Here is a 23,475-nt window from a genome sequence, read left to right as displayed (position 1 = left end):
TGAATAAGCTTTTTTTTTTTTAAAGCTTCCATATTTCACATGATTTGGAAAATAAATAAATATGATCACTGGAAACTCTCTTGTCTGAATGTTTTTCAGCCGTTCTGTGTACGATAATAATCACATTCTATTCATTCCAGCGATTGAGTCTGAGAGTGAAAACAAGGAGCTGGAGTCTTAGAGCACTAATGAACATCTCAGTTACTGTTTGCCCTCGACTGTGACTTCACTATAAGACCTGTGCTTTTTCACAGTGGAACAGAATAACACAGGTCTGTGACCTCAGCTACAGATTTCAGGTCTTTAGCGGAAAATAAGAGCAGATTTCAATCTTTGCTGCAGAAACTGTCTGTTCTCTTCTGGCTGCGGATGATTTGAGATATTTTACATTCTCAAAATCCTGATTCATGGTTTTAGACTGATCCTGGTTTGTTCTAAGGTGGATTCCAACAATTGTTTATATGATTTTGAAAAATGGTTTATTTATGATTTTATAATCACATTTCTGTTAAATTGTGATTTGTGTTGTTTCTAGTATCATTTTTGTCTATATCTAATCTCATTATTAGCCCCTATCTATGCAGGGACATTTTGAAAAGTCTTTCATGTTTAATAAATTTCAAAAGCTGTATTTTATTAAACAAGGTCACCTACTGTCTAATATATGGCTGCAGCTAATGATTATTGATCAACATTGATTCATCCATCCGTTATCTATACTTCTTATCCATTTGAGGGTCACTGTATTGATTAGTCTATAAACTATCCACAGAAAAGAGAACAATTTCAATCACAATTTTCCAAGTTGATGTTGATTTACCAACAGTCCAAAAACTCACAGCTAGAGAAGCAGCAAAGTTTCACATCCGAACAAAAGTCAATTAACTGACGACTTCATTATCTGCTCGGCTTTGGTATTTTCACATTGAGTTTATAATTGGATTGGTTTTGTAGGACGGAAATTAAAACGACAAGGAGGGTCTTAACTGATCTTTCTGGAATAACCTCAGTCCCCAGTGGAAAAAGTGATCTCCCAGCTCACTCACGTTTGGGCTGTCGCTCCAGCGTCATGTTGATGTTGTTGGCCGAGCTCCCCCGACTGTTGTAGGCCGCCACGGTCACAGTCTGCGGCTCCTGGTTCCACTCGAAGCTGTAAGAGGACGCCGGCTCGATCCTCTCCCTCGTCACGGCGCCGCTCGAGGCTTGGTGCTGGACGATGAATCCATCCACACAGTAGGAGCGCCCTGACACCGGGAGGTCCTGGAGGATGAAGCAGAACGTTGAGTCTTGAATGCTAAAGTTGGTGTTATTCTAGATTTCTTAAATTTAATTTAAATGGAACGCTGGGCCTTGAGTACCATTCTAGCTACGTGTATTGTGTCATGTGTGTACCTTAAACAGCAGCGTGACATTAGTCTGGTTCCTGTACGGGTCATCTTGAAGAATCCTCCAGAAATTAGGACCACGCTCAGGAGCTGAGGAGGAAACCAACAATTGCATAACACTGCAGCTTCCTCTCTGTGAGTGATGGTGGCGACGGTATTTGTGGAAAGGTTGCATCATTAAAAGGCTTCGGGAGGGAAATGAATGGCGTTGTACCTCCGCTGTTTTGTGGAGCCGAGTAAACGGCGTCGCTCCACTCGCTCCAGTGGCCGGTGCCGTTGGTGTGCATGCAGCGTACCTGCACCACGTACACTCGGCACATGTCCGGCACCGCAACCTCCGCCATTGCAACCCGCACTGGACTCTGGCCCTGCAGACATGACAGTTTATAATGTGATATATCTCATTTGGGGAACTGAGAAATTTCACTAATGGAACATATCTGATCTGTGGAGCACACATCTACTTAACCCGAGAATATGATGAGTTATTGATGGCGGACTGTGGTCTTAAACAATTGATGTGAGCTCATGTCAAACTGACAAACTGAGACCATGTCAAAGCCTCTGAGTCATTTAAGAAAGTATGAGACTTATTCGTACTCCTGGATGTTTGGTCCTGTGGTTCTTTCTAGATCAACAGATGTCTTCTACACACAATTAAATATAATCTAAGGTCGACCCAGTCCTCTTTTCTTTTTTTTGAAGAAAATACCCATAAATGAACAAAAGAGGAAGTGAACCGAGGCCATCATCCTGTTTGCTACTCATCCAACGATTACAAAGAAATTAAGAGATCTGATCATTTGTTTTAAGTAAAGATCAGTTAAACCACAGTATCAGGCTGAATTTTCACTCACCTTCCACTCCGGCTGGGCTCTCATCATGGACGGCGAGTGGTACTGAAGCTGACACTGGAGCCCCTCCACCGGCAGAGACGGGGGCTCCCAGGTGACCAGCAGGGCCCCTCTGCTGTGGCTCACGGCCTTCACGTTAGTGGGGGTGTGGGGTTTCACTGCAGGGAAGGAAACAACAGAGTTTGGGTTTGTCTGGAGAAATTTCAGAAATCTCTAATGTGCTTGGCAAAAGTATGAAAACTGCTCGAGAGCAAATACGAGTTTTATTTTGAAATCCGAGAAGACAAATCCTCATACATGAAACGGCTCTGAAACCACTCGTCCTCACCGTGATCTATGGGCGACAGGTAGACGGGTTTGGACCGGATCGGGCCCAGCCGGGACGCCACCTCCAGCCACAGCTTGTAGCAGTTCATCCTCAGCGGCTGAATGGTGCAGCTTTTCTGATCGGATCTGACGTGCAGGCAAGCGGGTCCCATCTGGCCCACTTCCTGTCCCACTTCCTGTCCCGCTCGGTCCCTCTCCTCCATCACGTCGCACGGCAGGTCAGCCCACCTGGCGAGGAGGAAAAACAGAGAGCAACATTTTTGTTACGTTACATTTGGTCTTAAGCCGTTCATCGTCCTTCTGACAGATGCAATCTGATCTGTGAATCTGCTGATGCTCACTTAAAATAATTTATTGGATTATTACAATTAGTATATTACGATAAGATACGAAATGACATGATAATAAAAAGATACAATATGGTTACGAAACGATACGATATCAAAGTGATATGATAAGATAACAAATAATAAAAATAACTTAACGATACAATAAGAAACAGAAACAATATGATAATAATATAAGAAACTATATAAGATAATGACATAACTGTGTGATACAAAATAGTAATATCAATATTACAAAATATAAACCAAATATATTCCCTGTATACAGTATGCAGTGATAAAATCATTGCATTTAAAAACAGATTTAGTGTTGCTGCCTGTGTGTTTCTTCAGAACTCATTGTTTCATTGTTGAAAAGCTTCAGAAACCTCGTCCTCGTGTTTCCTGCACCATTGGACTTATTTTTAACAAAGCCACTGTGTTCCCGGGTCTCAGCAGCTAATTTGGTGACAACAAAAGCCTGCTGCTGTTGTTATTGTTACCTGAATGAAGCCAAAGACTATGAACATAAGACACAAGTCTTATACTTATGAGTCCTCATTGTTGTGATAAGGGCTTTGTTCAGTGTTTTTGAGGTCATGACTCACGATGACGGTGATTTAAAGCAGAGGAAACAAAGAAAACAAGTATTTCCAGTGTTTGACTGGAGAACATGTTGTTCCGTAACCTCTGGGTTTTACGTCTGAATTCAGAGTCTTGACTTCCGGTTTCATTCACACTGTAAAGATGTTCAAATACACTTTCATCTACTGTAAAAGTTTGCGTACCTGGATTGGAGTTTGGGCTCACTCCACTGTGTGTTCTCCCAGCTGCAGTCCATAGCATCGATGTCCCCGTTGGTTACACAGTTGATATCAATGGAAGCTCCTGAAACACACACATAAAAAAAATTTAAATAAACCCAAGGTAGCCTCTGCACTGGGTTTACTCCAGGTCACATTGTTGAGATGTCACACGTCAGCGCTCGGTTTCCTGTCTTTGTCCTCGGCAGCAGGAGGAAAGACACAAAATTAGAAATGACTTTCTGCGATCAACTTATCCCAGACGACTGTTGCTCAAATATTTCAAGAACCATTCAACTTAATGTTTTCAAACTTGGTATGTGTTTTATTAATTATTAAAGTCTGCTACTCGTCAGTGGTGATGGAACTTCTCAAAGCATTGAACCTACAGCCGGGTTCATCACTTCTTTGGGTCCCCTGGAAACGTTTCTGTTGTCGTTTTTTCTACAATGCTATTTGCACTGCGTTTCTGTATTTGCATGTGTTGTGACATTTTTTGCAGCGCTTGTGTCTTCAAATTGATGAAGTTGTTTTCTTAATCTGCAGGTGTTTTTTCTATTTGTATGTGTTTTCTTAATTGGCAGTGCGCTGAGCTCTCTCGGCTCAGCGCACCATCATTGTAAGTGACAACCTCAACGACTGCGTGTTCACGATAACGGCAACGACGACGGATTCTCCAGTTCGGGGGGGTTCTGCGTACCGACTGGAGCTTCATTGAACTTTGAATCAACAAGTGAGCAGCTCTTTGTGCAGCAGTGGTGGTGCAGCGTCAGGGTTCTGTGGCCTGTGACGGGTGATTTCTCATCCATTTCTGAAATATCTGACATTTATTTGTATTTTTTCATGTCTGAGCAGAATATGCAGTTTGATGCAGCACAGCTCACCCTGCACATAGATCTGGCTGTAAGGGCTGGTCCACTTCTCGGTGCACTGCAGCAGGTCGTACATCCGAGCCTCTGAAGGACGCACTGTGATCCGGCTGACCTGGTTTTGGGTTAAAGGAAAAGTCAGATCTCCTGCATTAACGTATTTACCTGGACTGTACTCTTCTAAAAGGAGAGTCTCTTATTTCTCACCCTTTGGTTGACTGGGTGGTACTGGCTGCGATGAAGCGGCTCATGGAGGTTAAGAACCCATATGGCCGCGCTGGCGTTGACGCTGTGGTTGTTGAACACACAATAGACCGTCACGTCCTCCCCCGCGTGGATCATGACTTTCTCAGGGATGTAGCTCACAGCTGTGCGTGCAAAGAAAAGTGTCACAACAAACGTCATCACAGTTTCTTTCATGATTAATGCTTCTAAATATTTCTTTTCACAAAAATACACTTTGCACTACTTCTTTCTTGTAGCAAATTACAAAACTCAATGAAGGCCGAAAGGGAATGAACAAGACTAAAACAAAGACCATTCATCAAACAAATCTTTTCATTCGCCCACAATATCAAAATGGATTTTTACAAAAGAAAAAGGAGTTTAGAGGAAGGTTTTTGTTGTTCTGAGTCTGAAACGAGTGTGAGGGTGTGAGCTCTTCCTCAACCACCTCTTCAGTGCACAATCCATGTGCACTGAATCATCAGCAGAGCAGGTGAAGAACTCAACAAAAGAGAACTTTTAAATAAAGGGTTTCCTGTCTCACCGTTGTTCAAAACTTTGTACATAAAAAGCAAAAAATGTGAAATCTCTGGATGTCACTAGAGATAATGTAAAGGGATCAACAAACTCATTGAAGTTCAGGCTCTCGGGGAAATTCCTGGACAAAATTGAATGAGAATCTATCTAAAGTGTTGAGAAATTCATGGATCAAGCAGCATTGCCGAAATTTAAATCCACGCAAGACTCAAAATGTTGTTTCTTTAACAGTTTTTTTTTCTGCATAGTTTTGTAAAGCCTTAAAGAATCTCTTGAGCCCCAAACCCTGCGGTGAGAGCTGTGGCTCTGCAGGGATTTCCAAACAATTCCTCAAAAGCTTAGTGAACAATGTCGGTTGAACTGAGTCACACATTCACAGTGCAGAGGAGGAAAAACCTCTCGGCTGTAAAAACCTTGCAGCTGTCCTAAAGAATCCACTCTTTTGTATCAGTATATCTGTCTGTGTTTTAGTTGTGGTTCTTACTGTGAAGGTAGATGTGGTGACTTTCACTCCAGTCGCTCCACAGCGGCGGCTCGTCCAGGCCGGAGCAGCGAACCTGGAGGGTGTAGTTCAGGTTTGGCTTCAGATCCAGAGACAGTCTGGGCTCTGCAGGCACTGAAACCACCTGCAGACAGAGGGGGGGGGGGGAGAAGCAAACATTGAGTCAAAGATAGGGTGAGTTTTTCAGAGAGCGCACGACTGAATAAGCATAAATTATACTCAGTTAAAGCCCTTTTATAGAAGTGTCAAATAACAAACCCGCCTCTGTTTGCAGACAATTTATCTGTTTATATTTGACTAAAAGTTTAAAAATGCATTTAAGGGATTCTTAAGCCGTTACTTAAAGGAATAAAAAATGTATCAAAAGAACTTTAAAGGAAACTAATTTGAGGAACACGTGTGAACGAAAGTTGAGTGTTATTGGCCAATGAGGAAATGTACTGCTGAACACTAAGTGAACTGTTGAATGCTGGGTGTGCACTCTGAGGCTATTAAAACTGACTGAGCAAGTCACACTGAGTAAACAACTGTGTCAGTGGAAATGTGCGCTGGATGAAAGCAGCAGCAAATATAGACTGAATGAAGTAATGTGATTTTCAGTGGAAAAAACTGTGTAGCACTGTTTCTAAAAAAAACTTGACGATATGTCTACGTTTCTTTATTGCAGCGGTGCAGAGGTCGGCACTGTCGCCTCACGATATGAGGATATGTTTGCTTCTACGTGATTGCTTGTCAGTTCTTCCGTGCGCTGGCGACCTGTGCAGGGGGAACCCCGCCTCTCGGCCAACGTCAGCGGCGACTGGTGGAATTTCTCGTTGTCTGATGCATGGAACTAAACTGTCAGCTAATCTCACCTGATATCCATCCGGCCAATTCATCACTTTTAGCATTTGAAGGGTAATGTGCACCTGACGTTAAGACGTTCTTTGCAATCTACAGTTAAACGCGATAATTCCTGCATAGAGCTAAATGAAAATGTGAAGCTCCTCATGATGGCTTCTGAGTTTTTGATAGAAAGTGACATTTTAGCTTTAGCACAGCGTCTAAAGATTACATCACTGCAACTGGGTCGCGTGACGCTTACAAGGAGAAAAGACAACTTGATCATAGTATTATAATAATCTTTTATTCTCAGCAAATAAGGAATTATTTGTTTGATTACATTATATAAATTTGATGAGTAAAAAGAATAATTCCTTCCTGAAATATAAGGGTTTTCTGCATTTTCTCCATCATGTCCACAAATTTAAGATCTTTGATTTAAAGATTTTATAGATCAAGATAATCTGCAGGTTAACTGATCTAATGATGATGAAAATAATGAGTATAGACAACCTGACGTCCCTCATGTATGCAGTGTATAACAGGTGAGTGTTTACCTGCCAGGCTGGGTGAGTGCTGTTGAAGGCGTGTCGGACCTCGTATCTCAGCGGACCAGAGTCTGAGGGGTCGTCCCAGAGTAAAATCAGTTCTGCCTCTATGGTCTGAAGGTGCGACAGGTTGACTGGAGGACTCGGTTTCACTGCAGAAGAAGAACACGCACAAACTGAACTGTATGTTCCACAACACAATCAATAATCAGACGAACGACTTACAGTCATAACGTTACTTTGATCCTGCTGTAAGAGCAGTGTGCATTTTCAAAAGATCACTAAATCCTGTGCATTATCACAATAAGTGTAAATGAAATTAAAGGGATTGTAATTTCCCAGTAAAACATACATTTGTGTTGGGTTTCAATCCTTTCTACAGGTCCCACATCATTCTCATTAGTCACTGAACACCTCGGCTATTTCCTTTCTTATAGAGAAAACAGGAAATAACCCAACTTCACACCTAAATCTGTCATGTGGTGTTATTCTGCTCATGTCTCCGGTGCAGAGTTAATGAAAAATAAAGACAACATATCAATTTCTTAGCACGCTTGGCATTAACGGCAAATACCCTTCACCTTTTGGTCTTTAAATATCCACAGGAGATATATGAAGCTCATGTAGGGGAATTCCATCGGGGACTTTTGAATAAAAAAAGCACTAATCTGAGCATCACAGGAAGCCTCATGTTGAAAGTCAACGAGCATTTTGGGTGGATTTGGTGTCAGTTTCATATTCACTGTCATTGGCTGATGTAAGATATGTGCAATAAGAAACAGGTCCCAGTTCAGCCGAGGTAATTGAGTCTTATGGAACCACAAAGACGTTGGCGTATGAACGATTAGTCAACAGCGTGAGTAATAGCTCAACGTTTTTCTTTTCCAGACAGAAGATAATTTTCCTTCTGAAAGGATAATATATACTTTTTTGAATTAGGGTGATGCAACATTTGATTTACTTTCCACATATAACATTGAATTACAGCAGCAAAGTGAACAAAATATTAGATCCAGGAAACACATCGCTAATAGTCTGATTCTGCTCTGCCCTGACAGTTTAACCAAAGAGGACCAAACAAACATGGAAAGTCCATCTCTGTCACTGTGGAGACCTCACAGCTTAGACACACACACACACACACACACACACACACACACACACACACACACACACACACACACACACACACACACACACACACACACACACACACACACACACACACACACACGGCCCCGCAGCGTTTGGCTGTATTCCAGTCTTGTCTTCCAATCAGACCTGAATAAGACGTTTTCTTCTTATGTGTTTCATCACTTTGAAGCTTGACTTTGTTAAATATTTAAAATCTCTCCAGTTTCACACATGGCTGAGTTTCTTCTCAGCACATTAATGCCAGTAACTAAAAGACTTAAATGACGGGAACTTGAACTCGGGAGCTGTGATTCCACTTCAAACACTGCATCACATTCCAATAAGTGTGGTCACACCTCTACAATACCAGAATGTATATAAGCTGCCTTAATATTTCATATCTGCAGATTTCCCAGAGGCCTTTGGGAGAACTACCGTCCTTGAGAGGCCCAAACTTATTAAAGGTCTATAAGTTGTTGTTATGACTTAATGAAAAAAACCTGCAGGAACTGTTTAACCCCAATCAGGCACTGCAGACTTCTTTATGACATAATGCTGACACTTCATAATCACATTCATTTATACTATATGATGACAAATAACTGATTATTAAAATTAAAAAAAAGGTTCATGCATTACTGCACTGTATGATGTAATAGTGACATCACGCTGACGTCATTCCAACCATGTGATCATATTAGATCCATAAAGGTCTATACGATGCAGTGATACCTGCATGACGTCATTTTCTAACCTCGTTCTGACTTCATCCTCCGTCCTTCATCATATGACATCATATGACGGGGAATATATATAATGCCTCTCAGATCAATATAAGCTTAGAGAGACTCTCTAGCCTCCTAATGTTTAGACTGTCGGGGTTATTAAATAATTAAAAATCCATAAGTGGAAAGCAAATCTCATTTCTCCATAAGTTAATGATTTACCAGCATAAAGTGACACCTGCCCTAACTCTGCAGATGCAATAGTTTAGGAAGGCAGCTGACAGAGTTTTTATTTTACCCACTACAGAACAGGTATAATAACACAAAAGTTTTTCAAGTCAAGTTAAATGAAAGAATCACATATTTTTCCTCATGGCTGCATTAAACTATTGGCTGACAAGTCTAAAGTCCATAGGTAAAACTGACATGTTGCATCCTCCACAGTGGATTCTTCTCCTATGGTTTATGTTAAGAGGAGCTATGAATCAAAATCGAAGGGAAAAATGTGTAACCAACTAAAAACAATAGACACAAACCACTTTCGTACCAGGCCTGGCAGGAATCCTGAGTTGAACGGGCGGAGCTTCGGCGTTGGAGATGCCTACAGTTACCACGGCGATAAAGCTCGCCGTGGTGTCAAGAGCAACGGAACAAACTAGGGAATCCTCCGCTTCACAGACTACAGGATTATCAGACGTAGTTTGTCCATCGTTCACCAGTGACTCATCTTTCTGGGACCTGGAAACACAGTGTAGGAAAATATAACAACTTTAAATTAAAAACCTTTAATGGAAACTACATTTGACTGAATGTCCAAAAACGTAGCAAATATGTGGAGACATGATATCATTTATTGTTCTTTTCAGTATCTTGGAGGATTATGAAAAATATCGTTAATATCTACTCAACATAAGACCAATTAAAACAGACACCTGCCAAGTTCATCCACTTTTTCTGAGCGATATTTGATTAACTACAGACTTTTTCACCATTTTCCACTTTCCTTTGTAGGTTTGAATGTTCCTTCAAATAATTCTTAGGTTTTAAAGTTGACAAAACCATCTTACCTCATAATGAAGCTACTGTTTTTTTATAATATTGCTTTACTTTTAGTAGTATGTAGGAGAAGTCATTTAAGTGCTCAGAAAAATAATGAAATTAGAAACTGCAACTTAATCCACTAATGTAGATTGTATTGAATGATCAAAACCTCCAGAACAGCTGAAAAATGGGCCGAGAGGTGAAACTGTTTTGTAATTTTGTATTTACTTTGATGCTGTAATATCTACACAATCCCTGGCACCTCTTATCCAGTGTGTGTTACAACAGTGTCTCTTTAATCCAACGACAATAAAGATCTGGAGCCAGTGTGATATCACTCGGCTTATCAAAGTAAACACACATGCTAGGCCCCCACTGAGCGCACACACACACAGACACACACACACGAATCAAACAATAAGAGCAGCACAGTTTGATACTCACAACAGACGCTGGAAGCTGACGGCCATGAGACCTGCGTCCTCAGATGTTTGAGACTTCAGATCACAGGTCAGTGTTTCCCAGTTCACATCGATCCTGCACATTACGTCCAAACAGGGGCCTGATGAAAAATTTGATTTCCATGTTAGTGGCAGCGTCGGTGTTATTTCCCCACATGTCGTCCGCCTGTTGGGGACCCCCCGATGGAGGCTTCTGAGAAAGAGGCTCGCCTTAGTATTCCATGCTCAGGCGTGCTACTGCTTTAATATTATCAATGCAAGACAACATACAGTAACAAGGCTCAAGTCATGAGAGGGAAAGTGATCTTGAATTCATTCAGGTCGAAGCTCTAAGAATTCATTGTTGAAGATCATTCATAATTTGATTCTTAATTTAGATGCTAGAAGCTCTAGCTCTTGTGTTAAAGGTGCAGTGTAAGTGGTGCAGGTTGGAGATAAAGGACAAATCTTGTGATCACCAGAGACATTTATCTGCAGGGGAGCATGAATGTTTTAATGAAGCATTGATGTCTGATCTGAACAGATGTATCTCTATAATGACAGCATGTTGTGCTAATGCATTTTGTTGTTATAATGGCATTTAAGCTTTTGGTTTGTTGTGTGACCGTATTACCCAAGGAAAGAATGCGGCAAGAGAAAAAGGCATATGACACAAACCAATTCACAAGTTCAATTTAAAAACATGGATTAAATCTTCCTGTAAACCAGGCGCTAAGTAAAAATTTCTGAAACTGTTTGATCAAAGTTCACAATATTTCTATAAATGTTTAATTTATCAGCTGTAAGAAGAAATATTCCAAAAGGCTTCATGGTTACTATAGGCCCACTGTGGTATGACCCTGCTAATATTCATGAGGTACTTCAATCTTGACTGAAGTGTCGGACCAACAGACCGACATTTAAAAAAGTGAAACTTTGTTTGCTTTAAAGACAACTTGCCTCAATACTGACTCATAAGTGATAAGAAGTCAAGAAAACCTGGAAAACCCAGAGTAACATCTTCCACATGACCTCTGTTTAACAAATGAATTTAATACTAATACATTTTATATTGTCCTTGGCCCTGCAGGGCGAGACTGAGTCTGACTAACATGCAAGTAAAGAAGAAAAAGACTCTTTGAAACTCTAATCACACCCTGTGGACCTTTAGTGTGTGTGTGTGTGTGACATCGAGCTGAGTCACCTCTTGGCTGTCGAACATAAAGTAATCGAGACGCACGCCCTTAGCGTCTCTGTTTAATTACCACTGCATCGACGAGGCTCTGCCACCATTGACTTGGATGTGTCACAGATCGATGCAAACACACAAATCTTCCTCATCCCTCCGATGCCTCATTGTCACCAAATTGAACAAACTGAAAGAACACAACAAATATGTCTGATCACATTATTTCTTAAGGAATAAATGAAATTGGTGAAAGTCCTGGTTCTGCCCCTTTCCTTGTGGTGACTGATAAAAAAAAGGAGCAGCGACACCTCATGAACCAGATTGTGTGACGTGATCACAGCACAGGACCCACGTCCTCGCCCACCTTGACAGGAGGGACGCTGGATAGAAATCCACTAAAGTGTAATGAGCCAGTCAGGCTGATCTTTGGGGACATCTCTGTCAGTGACGAGCGACGCAGCCGAGGCGAAAACACGAGGCTGTGTCACACTAACAGCCGCTGTTTGTTCTGATGAGCAAGAGCCACATCAAACCTGCCTGCTGCTACGTGGGTGCACAAGTGTATCGCTTCCACGTGTGTGGAAAACAAACACAGGGTGTTGCCTCATGCAGAGATCAACGTCTGTCCTGTGTGGTTTGACTCAAGCCGAACAGGGAATGGCACAAAACTATCGGCGTCGCGTGACAAAACACGGCTCGATAGCATCACTAGAGAACGCCATGCGATATCTTTAAAATTGTAGAAAACAACACTTCACTCAGAAATATCAGTCCCCTAAATATGGCTCAGTCTCATACTTTGTTAAATGACTCAGAGGCTTTGACATGGTCTCAGTTTTACATATCACTCACCCCAATCACGCTCAGAGAGGAAGCTGCAGTGTTATGCAATTGTTAGTTTCCTTCCTCAGCTCGTGAGTTAAACAAAAAAAAAAAAACCCGAAACCGCAGGGCTGAAAAATATATGTTGGATATGTGTAAGAGTATAATAACCCCCATGTAGCACCTGAACAAGTCCTTTTGTTAGTGTTGCATATTAAACTGCAGGAATTGTACCCGTGAAAAGAACAGAGAAGATGAGCAGTTGCACAACCTGCCTCGTAAAGTCTGCTACTGATCAACTCATGTTAAATAACTATATCGTATGCAAGAAATCCTTCATCAACCCTGGACAAGAAAGACTGACAAACCTTGATCAAGATCTAAATGTTTGTTTAACAACACTGACAGGAAAGATGATCATTTTTTCGTACCAGTGTTGACTGAACTCTTGAGGTCCGAGGCCTCACGAGGAGTCTCGGCTGTCAAGCTGCTGAAGCTGCAGCGGGGATCGTGCGGGAGCTTTGACTCAGAGCGGTTTGTCTCCGGTACGTTCACGTGGGTTGTATGCGAGTCACAGCACAGCTCATCGTGCCACGGGAGGTCCAGGGCCTGGACAGGGGCTCCGTCCTCGGGCTTCAAACACAGAACACCTGCTACAGAGAAACAAACAAGTTAACTCCTGTCTGACACAGTGGGAAGGAAAAATAAAACTCGTAAAGAAGTTTTATTTTGAAGGTTGTGTCTGCATCGTGCAAGCCACAAGACAGTATGATGAATATCTTGCAATGTTTTCTATAAATATCAATTTTCTTACATTTGTATTAAAATCATTAAAGCTTGAGTCTGAGTTTCAACTTTTTGCAAATATACATATTGTACATTTGTCTTAAGGTTATAATATTAAAATCGAGCTAATGTAATAAAGGTATAAAATAAGAGTATATATAAAAATGCACGCATAAGAACGTACTGAAAATACGATTTCATTTTTAGAAAAACAAATGTGTATTGATTTGTTTAACGTGAAATGAAATAGATCAAATGTATTTCCAGTTATTGGCACATTTCTCTTATTTTTAATCACAAATCAAGCATAACTCCTTTATTCATATCCATAATTTATTTATATATATTTAATTCAATAACCAAATGGCAGAATTGGCAGGATAAAGTCTAAGGTTAGGTTGAAGCTCACTCTGGGTGTGAGAGCTCTGTCCTCCTCCAGAGATTTCCCCCTGCAAAACTTTATTTTTCTTTAATAAAACAACAAAGGCAAGAAAGACCGTTTCATCTGCTCATTAAATTCACTTCTGAAAGAATGTCCACCTCAGGGGTTATTTTTATTCATAGTTTGTTTCTGTACTTTTAGTTTTCAGTGAACTAGGAGTCACTGTTTGTTGTAAGTAGCTGTGTCTGTGAAAATCAGTTAAAAAAAAGCCACAAGGAGAGAACAAAGACCTTGTCAGTGAACACCTGACAGGTTACACAGGTTATAGATTTCAGGACACGCAGGTGAAAGTTATGGTCAAACAACCTGCTCTGTCAGTGGACATCAATTTGGCAGCTGAAACGAAAGGAGCCAAGATTTTTTCTGGAACTGACAATTATTTACAAAAAACTGTTTTGAGTGATTGGGCAAGGTTTATCAATTAATTTAAAGTACTTTTTGAAACATCTGTTATAATTTACTCATAGGTATGTTTTGGTAAATCCCTTTGGTTACAGAACTTAAAGTAGAAAAAAACAAATTTACTCTTTGTGAAAACCATCCTTTTAGTTTGTAGGATTTTCAGGAACCAAGCCGCAATATACAAGATTTCATTGTGTGTATTCAAAAATACACATTCAAAATATTTAAAGAAAACTTAAGTGATCCAAAAACGGAACCCTGAGGAACTCCTTCACAGAAACACACAGGATTTAATTGCGTGACTGACAGTGACACTGAACTTTTCATTGGTTTCCTACAGATTTCTTTTTTTATTCATCAGTTGCCGTAGAGATGTTCATTTCAAAGCACATACAACAAGCTGACAGGTCACATCTGATGCTTTGGACATGGGACTCACCAGGGGACACCAGGATATTCTGCATCAGGACGGTCAACACTACAGACCGAAACCTGCGGAGAGACAGAGAAGAATGGATAGAGAGAAAGAGAAACAGGAGGGAGATGAAGAAATAGTTAGAAAATGTACAAAAAACCCAAAGCTTAGTGCTATAGATAGATAGATAGAGTGTCAATGTTTAGTTAAATTCAATCAAGTGTATAACAATGCTCTATAAACGTAATGCACATGTAGGCCTCAAAAATATGTTTATGAATAATATTAAACGTTTCTAAATCCTGCTAGTTCAGGTTAATCATGTGTGACGAGGTCAGTTTAAATTGTTCTTATATCATTTGGGTGTTTTTTCTTTATATCTTGGTTGTTATTTTAAACCTTTTTTTTATACCTTTTTGAAATCACACATGATTCCTTGGAATTACAACAGTCTCTCCTCAACGGTGTAAAGGAATGTCGAGTGATTTCTCAATCGGATGTGACAAACATGGCAGTTGGAGGATTGCACTTGAATGCCACCGTGAGAAGCCTTGTGCCAGAGACAAGGGAACAGTGACAGTGACAGAGCAGAGTGGAAGAACTGGTGGACCAGCTTCTCTGCGCATGTAATGACGCATCACACAAGACCTGGGTCAGCAGTTCTCATCAATGGCTTTTCAGCGCTCCAGTGCCAGCAGGTTTATTGTCTGCTGATATTCAGGCTTGCTCATCGTGAATCAATGGATCCCAGTCATGGGAAATTGTCTCAACACCAGATGCTAAACTAGATGTTCATTTCACTATCAATTGCATTAAAGTGGATATTTTTGTTAATTTATATATAAGACATAAGACATATGACTTAAGCTACTTATTCCGACTTCTTCGCCCATGTTCACTCAGTGTTAATCGCATGTTTGAATACAATGTGAATGTTGTGAAGTCATATGATGATTAATATTGTTTCAAATTTGCTGAACTACTACACAATCTTTTTGTATACACGCAAGCAATTGCATTAATGCCCCATGTGATAGAGAGTCACTGTACTAGTATAGGTTGTAGTGTATATATAGATTATAGACAAATTGCTACATGTACTGTATATATGAAGATACCATTGAAACAGTAGATTTCTAAAAAATGTTTACTATTCACCAAATTTAAGCCCAGTATTACAACCATATATTATATACAACCAATTTCTACACAAACAGATTGCAGCCACGACAGAAAAAGAAAAAAGATCATTTTCATGCTGTAACGTAAACGTGTTTTTTGCATTATAAGAAGATATTTTCACGAAAAATAACATGTTATTTTCATGTTATTATGACACACAACCTTATGATATAACACAGTATGTCACATAACAACAACACTTTTTTCACTATAGCACGATGAATTCCTCTCTAATATGAAACTCATGTTTGAAAGAAGAAACATGTGCTGAGAAAAGAAACGAATAAAAAAGGCTCGGTTACACAATCTGATTCAACCTCTTGCCCGGGTTGAGACGTGTTGAGATTCTTCTGTTGTTAGGGGCAGTGTCCAAAAATATCTCGTAACGTGAAAAACATCTTCTTACAACACTAAACCTTTCCCCTACATGATACTGGTCTGCTCTTTCTTTTTCTGCTGTTTTCAGAATGAAGACTTCATCTGTAGAAAGTGGGAAACTCCCATCGTGATCAAACCAAACACAACAACAGATGAGTCTTTACCCAATAGTGTAACACTCACATTGTGGAGGTCATAGTGTCAGCATGGCCTGGCTGGGCTCTGGCTGGGGTGAATCTCACTGAGGAGAAAGACAGAGAAGAGAGGTTAAGGTGCTAATACGTTAGGATTTGTAAAAGTGCTGCAAGCAAACCAGTCCTCATTTCAACACGACTGCAGACCTGTGTCCTGATGGGAATAAACGAGAGGAACATGATGTAACTTAGGAAAGAATAACCGGACTGAATGCAAGAGTGATTTTTTTGGAGCGGTGGCATTGGAAAAAGCAGCAGAGGGTTTCTGAGACGCATCCAATTTAGGAGGCAGATCTCTCAGTGATAAGAGCACCTCCCATTCCCCAGATACAATGCTCCACAGCTGCAGTTCATTCCTGAGGAAAACAGTTTACGCCCTGCGGCACAAGAAAGGAATAGAATGACTGCTTTCATTTCCTCTAGAGGTCACAACACCTGACAGAATCATTTCACAACCACACACAGGTCGCTAACAAGATGCTTCTGTATTAGCATGTTGTTGTTGTTTTTATGCCTCCGCTGCAGTGACAGTCAGTGGCCAGAGGCGTTTGTCCCGTTCTTGTGAGCACACTATCTCAAGAACACTTTGTCAATGCGATATCTCAGGAACACTTCCAGGGGATCTGTTCAAATTTGGTTCAAAACATTCACTAAGACCCTGGTTAAGATATCTCAACTCTGGCTTTAGGGAGTTTCTTTAAAACTTTGGCCAGTTGTCAATTGGACTCAAAGATTATTAGTTATTATTAAAAGACTAATTTAAATGTCAGTGGTCAAGGGTAAAAGTCAAGATGGCCTCAAATTGTTGTGAACACAATATGTGAGAAAAGCAGTTGACCATGAGGGTCTAATAGTTTCTTTTCAAATATCCAATATTTCTGAATTTCACTGCCGTTCATAATGAAGCTCTCCTCTGCTCGTGTTGTTGCCGAGAGAGAGAAAAAACAAATTAATACTGTGACAACTCCCATTAATTCATTGATATGCAAAACCAGGACAAACACACGGGATGAAGTGAAAAACAGCAGCACGGGCGAACAGTTTGTTCAGTTCAGTGTGTGTGTGTGTTTAATAAGCCGATCATTTGCAAGCCCCATCTGTAAATGTGTAGTAAATCCTCTCAGTGTGTAGAAGAATCTATCAATGTGTGCAGTGTGTTTTGTATGAGTGTGCGTCTTACATATAGGATCCACAGGAGATGGTGTCAGACTGGCACAGAGGTAAAGTAAACCAAAAACAACAGGGCACTTCACTAACTAAGTGTCCGATGGGAAGCAGCAGCAGCAGGACACAACAACACACTGGGCAGCATCTCATGTATTTTTCCATGTTCTGCACAGTTCACATCTGTCATCAGTTTCAGCCAAACAAAGTGTGCTGACTTGACCTGAGTCTCCCCTGAGAGGAGTGATAAGCTGTCATGTAAGCGCTCTGTGGTGTGAGGGTTCAGTTTCCATATTAACAAGAATGGAAACTTTAACTTCTGGAATTTATAAACCGAAAACCCCTAAAACCTCCAACGTTCACACTTTCCCTTCCACGTTTTAATGTTAATATTTAAATGTTCTGAGGTTTGTTGTGCTTTTACGGTGAAACATTACCACAAATGAAACACAGAGACCTCATTTGATTCCTCTGGATTTCTGTTTTCTTTTATTACCTAACATACTTGGATCCTATTTATGACGTGAATTATTTGTACAAGTGAACAAGTTTAGCTTCTGTTTAAATAAAAGATCAAGAGAAAACACTGAAGGCAAAATATTTCAATATTAGCCTGAGGTTGTGATTAAAGGTTTAGCTCCACCTTCATTTGCATGTGAGACAGAGACACAGCCTCCACCCTGCTTCACTAAAGACTATATGGATAAAATCCCCCATCACACTGCATGTGAATTAATATCATGTCAACACACGTCAGCGTCAACATATATTGTTGGATAAATCCTGTTCTGAAAAATCTATTTAAAATCTGTTCATGCATAAATTAATCAGCGAGGAAGATCAATCTGAGGCTGATCCATGAAACTAATACGTGAAAAATCAAGCACATTAACATCCAGTGATGCCAAACAGTCAACAGCAGCAACGCACCGATTTGAAACGCCGCCAACAAAGGTTTCATGGAAACAGAGATATTAATAACATCACAGTATAAACAGTCTCACATATGCGAGCCCATTTCTGCCAGGGACATAAAAAAATGAATGATGAAAGCTAAATTCAATTCAAATAATGAGATCAAAAAGTCGAAATTATGAGAGAAAGATAAAAATCGTGAGATAATGAATTACAATTATGAGATAGTCAATATTTAGACATACCAACACATTTCTTTGAGATACTAAGTTGTTCTTTTGAGAGATGAAGTCATTATTTTTGAATTTCTAAGCCATTATTTTGAGATACTACAGTTATTATCTTAAGATCAAACCTCATTATTGTGAGATACCAACTCATTATTTTGTGATAATAAATGATTACTTTGAGTCGGTGAGTCATTATTTTACGATAAAGTCGCTATTGAGATGGCAAGTTACTGTTTTGATTAAATGAATCATAATCATGTTCAGGATTATTTGTGTGTTTTAATCACACAACTGATATCATGCCTTGTGGTAAACTGTAGATCACAGTATTATTCAGCATGACCACAGAACTCCTTTCACATCAGGCTGCTCGTGTGTTTATCCCCAGATGGTTCTAAGTGTTATCATCTGTATGAGCTCTACAGATGCACTGATTGGCTGGAGGATCAGTCGGCTGACGCAACAGTTTAGATAATTGATAATTGATTGATAATTTTAAGAAGAGAATTCGCTGCTGGTCTTTGTCGAGTAGGTGAATATCTTTGGGTTTGATATCACGTGGGCTTCAGGCAGTTGTGATGGTCACGTTACATCATCTTCACATGTTCGTTTAGACACGATAGTTCATTATTTCTTGAGAAAATAAGCAACTTCACCAGGACTCGTCGTCTTTCATCCAGTAGGTGCACGTGTGAATACGGCTCAGCACCAGTTCATTCGTCTGAACTGTCCTGAATTGACCGACTGGATGTTCTGAGTCTAACCGCGATGTGAGACCTAACACCGACACGTGGAAACAACAGAGTTGTGCAGGGTTGAATGAACTGAAAAAAAGGGTCAAGAGGACGATGTCCAAACTCACAACATCGTATAAGTGGATCTCGGCCAAAATGGGTCCAAAAGGTCACATTGTTTAACTTTGGGACACGCAACAGAAGCCACACAGGGGATAACATGCAGCTGCAGGAGCCATTATCCCAGAGTTTATAATAGTATCTTACAATGTTTTTTGGTTGTATAAAACTAGAATGAGATGCTAAAACATTGATTCTCACTGTATCCGAGCTGCAAACAGGGAAACTCAGGGAGAACTATGCAACTCGTGACTCATGTAAGGATTAGTAGTGTTTCTGAATTCAGCCCCTTGGAGCTTCTGTTCTCTCTTGTCTTCTTCGGAAAACATTAGGCTGGATCAAGACGAGACTATTCCCCCTCTCCTCTGAGGACTCCACCTCGCCAACTATTCATCCAGGTCTGACTCACTCCCTGTCAGCCCAGAGCCTGCCACTGTGCACTGAGACTAGCTGGGGCTTGTTTGCCCCCCCCCTTCATCATCATCATCATCATCTTCATCATCATCATCAACCACAGCAGTAGGCGCGGCAGCAACAACACATTTCTGACAACTTTTACTCTTTGGATCTTTAGCATTAATGCCACACGTGTTTATAAGTTGTTATTTAAGGTGACTTTTCAATTCCTGGCAACTTCCCCATAAGAGAAAATTACACATATCTTAATAATAACAATCATAAACTTATATAGCACCTTTCAAAACACAGTTTCAAGTGAAAAAAAAAAATAATTGATGAGAAACTAAAGGAAACAAGTAAAGCAGCAAACACTTGGAGACAATTTAAATGATAGTGTCGGTTTAGTAATGTCCTCAAAAAAGTTATTTAAGGTGCCTCTTCCTTTTTTTCACATAGTGAAAGGTGCCACATGAACTAGAGAAAATTATACATAACTCCATAATAATTATAACAACAATAATCATAAAGCTCATTAAACTATTAAAGAAGCAAACAATAGGAAGTAATTCAAATAATAAAAAGTGCAGGTTTAGTTGTATCATGAAAAATAATAGCACAGCAGATCTTAATAGAAGTGTTGGACATTATAAAAGCACTTTTCAGAGGTAAACTCGTCCTCATCATGATAACAGATGTGATAGATGACACATGAGTGGACACATCTGGAGAGTGGTGTGAAATGAGGTGAAATGTCAGAAGAACACAAAGAGGGAACACAGGTCGTGTCTCAGGCTGACAGATGTGTCTGAGACCTTCCACCTCTGGAAGACCGAGTGAGAACGGAGGCGGGGAAACAGACAGACCTCTGTGCTGGTCAGAGAATAAAGAGACTGGTTTTCTTACATCGCTCCAGATCGTCTCTGTGCAGGTCTTTTTTCTCCTTTTGCTCCAAGTCAGAGAGTTTAAATATCCTCAGTGAACATCTGTCCCAGGGTCCATGTGCGGGACTGAGGAGTTCCCACAGAAAACGGTTTTCACACACACTCTCTCTCTCTCACTCTCACTCTCTCACTTACACTGCTGCCGTCTCTCTGACGTAGAGCTGAGCCAGCCGAGCCTCCAGGCTAAAGACATGAGACTGGGGGAGAGAGAGAGAGAGAGAGAGAGAGAGAGAGAGAGAGAGAGAGAGAGAGAGGAGAGAGAGGGGGGGAGGAGGCTCTGACGATGGGGGCCAGCCCACTGCGATGCGTTCAGGAACACCTCTGGAAATTCTATCGTTTTTGAACAATCATTCGGTCAGGAGTAAATACAAACACAATGTAGTGGAGGACAGTAACTTAGTATATTTACTCAATTACAATATTTGAGAACCAAACTTTGAGCTAATCGAGTATTTCTAACACATGGTTCTTCATCTTTGTGTTGCACTGCATTCACTATACAACCCTTTATTTATCATTCATCTCTTTGTTTATTAATTATTTAACTTTGCAGATTTGGATCTTATATGTGCTTTAAATTGCATTATAATTGCACACTATTGCATTAGAATAGAAATATAGTGTATTTCCTCTACAACAGCAACAATGCAGCAGGTGGTGAATGTTTTTTTTTGTTGTTGTCAATTTATAATTGTGAACCGAAAAATGATAAAATCTTGCATTTCTTTTTATATATTTATCTGTTTGTTTATCAGTTTTACTTTGCCGACTTATTTTCTCATGTATTCCTTTTTATTTATGTTGTTCATTTATCGTTTTTTTTTTTATGTGTACTATACATATTTATCACATGGTGGGAATGTCTTTTACGTTTGAAATCTTCCATCCATCCATCTCCACTTTCTCTTGCAGGGTGTCACCGAGACAAATACAAGAAGGCAGGTATTACAATGGAGACCTTTGTCTGTTTGCTTCAGTTCTTGGAACTTGTAGATAAAAGTGTTGCACGACGTCTTTATCCCGACACAAGGTCGAGAAACTCCCCCTCATGATTCAGGTCTCCAAAGCGGCACCGTTGCTGGAGAGCCAATCTGCAGCAGCACGTCTATTGTGGTTATTCAGATGATTTCCACTGAACTACTGATAAAAGATTCATAAATGGTCACAACAATTTGCGTGAGTGCGAGTTGCTCAAAGTTTAATGACATAAAACAAAGCGATGATTTTATCTAACTCCTCACCGGAGAGGTTTTGCTGTACAGCCTGATAATGGACACTAACAGAGAAACGTTGTTGACAGGAACCTTCACTTTCTTCAAACTCTGAATCAGTATTTGTTAAGTCACATTTTGGCAACGTGCTTTCCTACCACTGCACCACATCTGCTTATCAACCACTGCTTGTGATAACAAGTACACTGCTGGCAACATGACACATCTTCATGGTCCTCAACGTGTCCGTCTTCTTCTGTATTCCACTCCCTGTTTCTTGTGTAAGAGACTGTCTTCTAGAGAACCACAGAAACACAACTTACTACATCCTTGTGAAACAGGATCTTGTAGTTGTGTCCAGCACAAACAGAGGAGCAAACACTGGAGTGATGCAACCTCCTGCTGAAGTGCACCTTCCAACTTTCCTTTTTCAAAAATCAGCTCAAGAAAACTGTCTGTTTTTGGTCCGGGAAAATAGTCTGCACCAGATGTGGGTATCCTCGACCACGCCACTAATTCAACATGCTTTTCCAAATGCAAACAGACAGTCCACTGAATAATCTGTTATGCTCTGTGAGTATTTCTGCACAGACGTCTGCGCTGCACGGTGAATAGTGAATGATCTCGTTCTCCTGGGTGAATATTTATACATCTGAAAAACACCTCCCGACACTTTCAGTTTCCATGCTGCAGCAGTTATAAATACAAAGCAGTTTTTAATGCTGTTCTCCTGCTCAGTTTCAACACGTCCCTCCACTTCTGGTGTCTAAACCTTTAGGATTCAGATGCTGAGCACAGAGCCAATCATTATTTAAGGAGGAGGAACACGGTCTGTGTCTCTGCAACACACGAGACGATAACTAGGGCGATTGCTCACGTTAAACCAACCTAAACACGCTTATTCATTTTATCAACAAGACAAAAATCATTACATTTACAAATGCTTGTTTAACACTTATCATTTTTACAGATTGTTGTAGCTGTTTCCTCTCTCATCGATACAAGTTTCCTGATTATCCACATCAGCTCTGTCTGTCTGGGTTGGATTGTGGTGTCCACAAATGACCACATGTGTGACAAATAACAAGATAAGAAGGAATATAATCACAACAATGAATCCCTGGCTGCCTGACAGGCTAACGGCTGGTTGGTCTGTGGGTGTGAATCCTAATTAAGTTGAGGTGTCAATTTATAGAGGGCTTCTTATTTCACATAATGAGTTTTTGCCGTTGGATTGACACGTGTTCTCTGTCTATGCTGTTGTGTTACCTGTCCCTGTTTGTATCAATTAACTTTTTAAAATTTAATTTGCTGCCCATCCTAATCAGGACTCACTGGCAGAAGACATGTTGTATCTCACTGGGAACATCCTGTTTAATAAAGGATAACAGACAAACCATAAAAATGGTTTGT

General features: G+C 40.3%; 1 protein-coding gene across 4 annotated transcripts in view; it reads right to left on the bottom strand.

The window, feature by feature from the left end:
* lepr (leptin receptor) overlaps positions 1 to 23,475 on the bottom strand; it is a 42,928-nt gene that overhangs the window by 5,690 nt on the left and 13,763 nt on the right. The window contains exons 1-16 of one of the 4 annotated variants that reach the window (XM_035175893.2): positions 20,814 to 21,035; positions 16,338 to 16,395; positions 14,619 to 14,671; positions 12,981 to 13,199; positions 10,543 to 10,660; positions 9,605 to 9,795; positions 7,208 to 7,350; positions 5,811 to 5,952; positions 4,772 to 4,932; positions 4,580 to 4,679; positions 3,681 to 3,780; positions 2,568 to 2,794; positions 2,243 to 2,397; positions 1,600 to 1,753; positions 1,393 to 1,475; positions 1,047 to 1,260 (exon numbers count right to left, since the gene is read on the bottom strand). In XM_035175893.2, coding sequence (XP_035031784.1) covers positions 1,047 to 1,260; positions 1,393 to 1,475; positions 1,600 to 1,753; positions 2,243 to 2,397; positions 2,568 to 2,794; positions 3,681 to 3,780; positions 4,580 to 4,679; positions 4,772 to 4,932; positions 5,811 to 5,952; positions 7,208 to 7,350; positions 9,605 to 9,795; positions 10,543 to 10,660; positions 12,981 to 13,199; positions 14,619 to 14,671; positions 16,338 to 16,351 — 2,074 coding nt within the window. In that variant the 5' untranslated portion in view covers positions 16,352 to 16,395; positions 20,814 to 21,035. Of the gene's footprint in view, positions 1 to 1,046; positions 1,261 to 1,392; positions 1,476 to 1,599; positions 1,754 to 2,242; positions 2,398 to 2,567; positions 2,795 to 3,680; positions 3,781 to 4,579; positions 4,680 to 4,771; positions 4,933 to 5,810; positions 5,953 to 7,207; positions 7,351 to 9,604; positions 9,796 to 10,542; positions 10,661 to 12,980; positions 13,203 to 14,618; positions 14,672 to 16,337; positions 16,396 to 20,813; positions 21,036 to 23,475 lie in introns of those variants that run through there. The other 3 variants (XM_035175892.2, XM_035175890.2, XM_035175891.2) reach the window with 3 other exon arrangements.

This window comes from Hippoglossus stenolepis, chromosome 14, assembly GCF_022539355.2.
Source record: "Hippoglossus stenolepis isolate QCI-W04-F060 chromosome 14, HSTE1.2, whole genome shotgun sequence".
In the NCBI taxonomy this organism is placed as follows: domain Eukaryota; kingdom Metazoa; phylum Chordata; class Actinopteri; order Pleuronectiformes; family Pleuronectidae; genus Hippoglossus; species Hippoglossus stenolepis.
Note: the sequence above shows the minus strand (reverse complement) of the source record. Positions and strands in the feature narration are given on the sequence as shown.